This window comes from Mizuhopecten yessoensis, unplaced genomic scaffold, assembly GCF_002113885.1.
Source record: "Mizuhopecten yessoensis strain PY_sf001 unplaced genomic scaffold, ASM211388v2 scaffold2447, whole genome shotgun sequence".
Lineage (NCBI taxonomy): Eukaryota > Metazoa > Mollusca > Bivalvia > Pectinida > Pectinidae > Mizuhopecten > Mizuhopecten yessoensis.
Genome location: NW_018404550.1, coordinates 73684 through 79457, shown reverse-complemented (window position 1 = coordinate 79457; position 5774 = coordinate 73684). Strand labels below are relative to the sequence as shown.

Genomic DNA, 5774 nt, shown 5'->3' with positions numbered 1-5774 from the left:
CTCTGTTTACATATAACAAAAATGATGGAAATAAATCAAAAATATGATATCAAAATTATCAATTTATTGTTCTTTAATGGAACCAAATTACCCTCAGTCATGCATACACTTTGGACACCATTCCACAGTCCGCTAACTCACGGTATATTTATAATAACACGTTAGTAACATAACGACCTCGAGATTATGAACTCGTGTAAGCACGTGATATGCACATGTGAGGTCGGTACGTCCACATTCCATGCGTTTCCTATATAACCTTCTTGAGGTCGTTGGTCTCATGTCACTGTCTTCCCGTGAGTCTGTTTATGTCTATGAATTGGAAAGCTTTATTCCTAAAGTACGTGTGATAATACATTTCCCGGTAAGATCTCGATATCGGGTGTTAACATATAATCGGCACGCACGTGTACTATTGTTTACCAGGGACCTGTTCGTTTATGCAACCGGTTTAACCGTTTATAGATGTAACAATTTCGGGTATAAATCCTGGCGCATGCAGGCCTTGCAAGGCTTTCTCAAGGCTCGCCTGAAAGCAGCATCAGATTACTAGGTCCGACCTTTTTTAATAAACGAACAACAGTAGTCCGATCGGTTTGACCGTTTAAACGAAAACGGCCAAGGTGTTACTATAATTTGCACTACGACATTGAATGCCCGATACGCAATACGGAAATGACGACACGTTGTACATGCATATTTCGATCAAGATAATTGAGTCCGAGCTGTACTTTTTCCGGAAGCACGTCACGAAAATGGACGCTGATGACGATGTGTGGAGCCACCTTAAGAAATGTGTGTTTGGATGGTAACACACAGAGACGTATAATACATTAGAAATATTATAAAATAATTAATTTCTGGTGATTTTTTTTAATTGTCTAAAGAACAAAAACGAAGTTCGTGTTCTCCTGAAGCCAGAATCATTCCCGATATGTAAACACAGCCACGATGTGCAATCTTTCGATGTTTGGTTTTTTCGAAACTTAATCATTTAAGTTTACATTCAATGTAGCACTACCAAACCGCATGGAAATCTCAGCTAGCTACGGGTTTAATATTACGTTGATTTTCGATGTTTTCTCATGGCATAATTATGTTTTGAACAGCGAACCGTATACATCCAATATGGCGCAGGTGAAGCGTAACTCGCGATATGACATCCGGTTACCAGTGACCAATGGTAAGGCTAAGAGCAAGTTGCCAATCTCTGTATTATACGTCTCTGATAGATACAAGTATATTTTAGGTTTCATTATGATAGCTTATGTACATAGAGAGAAATTTAGCTCAATGTGGAGCTAAATGGAAAACTTTAAAATGGCCCTATTAATTAACAAAGTCCAGTTAACAATAAATTTTTGATAAAATTCTGAATCTGAAATGTGCGTTTGGATAGTTATATATAGATACAAGCATATTTCAGGTTTCATTATGGTAGCAAATTTAGCTCAATGTGGAGCTGAACGGAAAACTTTAAAATGGCCCAATTAATTAACAAAGTTCAATTAACAGTAAATCTTAGTTCAAATTCTGGATCTGAAATCTCTGTTTGGATGGTTATATAATTATGATAGCTCCTTCGCAGGCGAGACAATAAAGCATCTTACGTTTACCAATAAAGTTTTAATACATTATTAATTCTTCAAAATAAAACTTTTTTTCACATTTTTAAATTATCAAAAAGAGTACAAACTGAAAAAAAAAATCAAATATTCTTACCGGAATTTGAAGAACAGGTTAAGTTGCCGTTGTTTATGATCGATGTCTGGGCGTTGAGTGAATTTTGGACCGAGACACGCGTACTTATAAATAACCTCTTTGTCCGCTCGTCCAATCAGGACCATGTAACTCAGTTTACGCTTGTGCGATGTGTTAGCGTGCCTAACACCTGGTCAGTTCAGTCTGGCATGGGCTTCTCGGGGTTTGTTCTCCTTTCTCCCACTTTTTTCTGATCAAAGGAATTATATAAACACTGGACAACAATAGATGTGTTATTATAGTCTGTTCTGGTATAGTACAGGTAGATTATTTACCTGTATCTACCTGTTCACTAATAGCAAATACTGTGTTAGTTATAGGAATATTTAACTGATTTACGTAATATTTACTATAAGTTAATATATATAGGTTCCCTTTATTACTTATAAAAACACATCAAAATACATTAACTGAAAACCTGCTTTTATTAATTTCATATTAAATCATCAAGTTTATACATTTTTACTACACATTTACATGTATGTTATATATATATTTCATAAAATAGAACTAAATTTAGCAGGAAATACTATCAGTTCAGACATAGATCATGTATATGCAAAAACAGATGCAAAGCTTGGAATGAAAATAAATAAAACAAATTTAATTACATGTACACATGGAATACTTATAATTAGCACTGGTTGATCAAATCAATCATATGGGTGGTTGTGGAGATGGCGGCCGTTTCCAGTAGGGATGTTGTTTCGGGTACTAAGGGTAGCTGGACAGTTGGGGATGGTACATCTCCAATATACACGCTCACCTCAGTTGTTCTAAAGGGGCATCACGGTGAAGTAACTAATTTTTTTTTGTCTTTTTTTCAAATACTACATAAACATATCAAGTGAGACTCCTTATGGAAAATAACGATCGGATTTGGCTGAAATAGATTCATAAAAATGATTAAATCTAAGATAATTATCGGTATTTCTACCTGTCTGACCAACATTTTGTTCAGGGATTTCCCTCTACTAGCGCATGCGCATTGCACACCATTTCTTTGTAAACAAAATGACTGACCGTGTGAAGTAAGCCAAAGAAAAGTGTTGTACCGTGTCAGCTACGAAGCGAAAAGTTGCCAAATGGTCAAAAGATAGCGCACGGAGTACGTTACGGAATCATTATTACAGGTGGGAGTATTCAAAGGAGAAAACAACTGCCCTAGCAGTTAGTACGGTGCATGTATTCTTCCGGATAGCCAGTTAAGCTGAAATGGAATCGACAGAAATGCTAGCGCTGTTTATGTTATGAATAAATATCTAAAACTATTAACCTCGCTAGTATCTTTGTCTGAGTTTGAACACAGATGAACTTAGTTAAATATGTCGATGGGCATGTATCGGAGAGAGTTTACTTTGTGTTTCTATAATTATACAGTGGTTTATGCGAAAGGAAGGGATAAGTGACTGGTTAGTTTGATTTTGTCATGAGGCCCTCCAAGGGTTAACTGTTGTGATAGCCGTCTCTGTCGGTGCTCGTGATCGGGGTCAAATGAGATACGTGCGCTTTTAGATTTACATAATTTATAATATTACCGGGTTCAGTAAAATGGTATGATTTAATTATATTGCTGAATTAAACGATTTTTTGTTTGTTTTTACATACAAGATTTAAATTAGTACTAATATGAATACCCGGCTTCCTCTGGCGCAACGACGTAATATATAAAAAAAAATCTCTCGTCGTCAGAAAGCTACATTATCGCAGCTATAGAGTAAAAATGTCAAAATGACGGGCCAGGATGAATAACTGAGGAAGGAGAACCTACTTCTAGTAAAAAGGATCGCGTAACATTTTTTTTTTAAATCGTAATATTTCAACAGTTCATGTTTTCATATGTTGTTGACTCAGAATGTATGATCATGTAACAACCTTTTCTCTATAAAGAATTAATCTTCGACTTCAGATAGAATCGGAATATGTATTGAAAACAGGGGAAGAAACATTTGTTTACGTTGTAAAAATGACGCGTGCTGCCGATAACTACGGCTTCTGTTTCGGACAAAAATGAAATGATTAAAGAAAACTTGGCTCAACATAAAAAGGGTCCATTGACAAGAATGCTTTAATCTATGAAAAGTATTGAAAAAATATAATTATCAAGTAGCCCATATCTGACACATATTCTACATATACACGTAGTGGTTTTGCCATACAGTTTAGTGTGTGTGATGGCTAATATGACTTACTAAGAGTTAGCGTATGGAGACGGTGAAAGTGGGAAAGAGAGTATACATATTTGTTTATGCATGGTATAGAAAAAAAACATTGGCCAAAGATATTGAGTTGTACAATGTAATAAAACAAATCACAAACGTTTCTCTTTTTTTATACGCGTGTAGTTTGTCATTGCATATATGCACTTTATGAAAACATTTGAAAAGGAATATTCGTCTCGTGAATAATCCTTTTTACAGAAAGGTTTGTCCCATGGTTGAAGAAAGGTGTTTAGCCCCGTACAGATGTCACATTCCGGTACTAAATTCAATATATATTTATATATATATACTTTATGTTTATGCCTATTATCATTGTTGACATTTAATTGTAAATGTATGACGGGAGAAGCCCGTGATAAATTGTAAAAACGTGTGCCCCATCCCTTGTTCAATTTTATTGGCAACAAATATGTTTAAAGCTAAATAAATTTAAATTCTGAATATTGGCAAGTGTGCAATTAACTTCTGATGATGAATAACTACTGTTCAATAAGTTTTAATACGGACTTAGAAATCATATTACTTGGTTTCATAGTGCGGTAGGAAGTTGCAGTTGCCTGACGCCCCTCTCTGGGGGCCCCTTTGGAAACCGTTTCATCTCGCCCAGACCGGTGGTGTTTACTGCCTAGTCAGGTGACGTGACCGGCGCTATTTTTAGCAGGGCTTTCCCGAACAATTCAAGTGGTCAAACTGGACATTTGGAACGGACTATGAATATGGGGATAGCGAGGTAACATAAGTGGAAGTGCATACAATACATACATTCATTAAAAAAAATATGGCTTTTCGCGTGATGTCCCTTTAACACAGTAAATATATCCGTTGTAGGCGATGTTCTGCCTTCCAAACTTGTTGCGAAGATAACGTCACTTGAATTTGTGCATTTGCCATGTTGGTGGTTGATGGGGAATGTGTGAGACTAACAAAACATAAAGCTTGGACAATCTCACTTGTTTAATCACCATGGCATCAATTAAGTGACGAACATTTAGGTTATGAAATGTATTCACTTTTTATTACCGGACAGAGAATGTATTTCTATTAATAGTGATAAATCGCTTTGCAAACGGTCAGCTTATATGTCTCTTTATAAGTTCATATATTTGTATAATTAATTGTTGACTCAATGCGCTCCAGTAAAGTGGTCAGTTGATGGACCCAAACCATCAGGTGTTAAGATTCATTATTATCAACTGGAAATATCAGTGGACCCAAGCCATATGGGGTTATCAAATAGAAACATAACTAATGATTATGTTTTAGGGTAAAATAATCTAATGAGTGATACTAAGTTATTAATAATTACACTGAAGACGCATTTATTGGTAAAAAAGGTTCTCTGAAAATAATGCTCCAATTTGCTTCACCCTAAATTAAATCAAGATAAATTAAAATTTAAATGAATCAAAGCATTATCATCTATATATATACTATTAAGTATATAAAATATATATTTGTTACTGTTTTGTATGTTTTGTATAGATGAAAATGGTATATGATATGAAAAAAATGGCTAAATATTATGAAAATAGACTATATCAAAGCTACATGTATATGACAGTACTGTATATATATATATATATAGAATAAAAACAAATTTTTCAGATCGTCCGCTAGGCCTTTCTGCCTTCTAGGGCTTCTTCAGGCGGATTGATGTTTATTTATCACCGTTGGTTACATGACGTCATCAATATTTGTATAGTCAACAATTTTAGTGACGTCATAAATAAACAAGCATAGTGACGTCACAAACAATACCAAGACAGAGAAAACATCTACATACAATACATT

The 5774-nt window shown here is 35.0% G+C and overlaps 1 protein-coding gene across 4 annotated transcripts in view; it reads right to left on the bottom strand.

Moving 5' to 3' along the window:
* The window catches only part of LOC110446018 (transmembrane protein 26-like), a 7233-nt gene extending 5371 nt beyond the window's left edge, over positions 1 to 1862 (bottom strand). Inside the window, exon 1 of one of the 4 annotated variants that reach the window (XM_021490951.1) lies at positions 1723 to 1862. In XM_021490951.1, coding sequence (XP_021346626.1) covers positions 1723 to 1847 — 125 coding nt within the window. In that variant the 5' untranslated portion in view covers positions 1848 to 1862. The remainder of the gene's footprint in view (positions 1 to 1722) is intronic. The other 3 variants (XM_021490949.1, XM_021490950.1, XM_021490952.1) reach the window with 3 other exon arrangements.
* Between the last annotated feature and the right edge of the window lie 3912 nt (positions 1863 to 5774).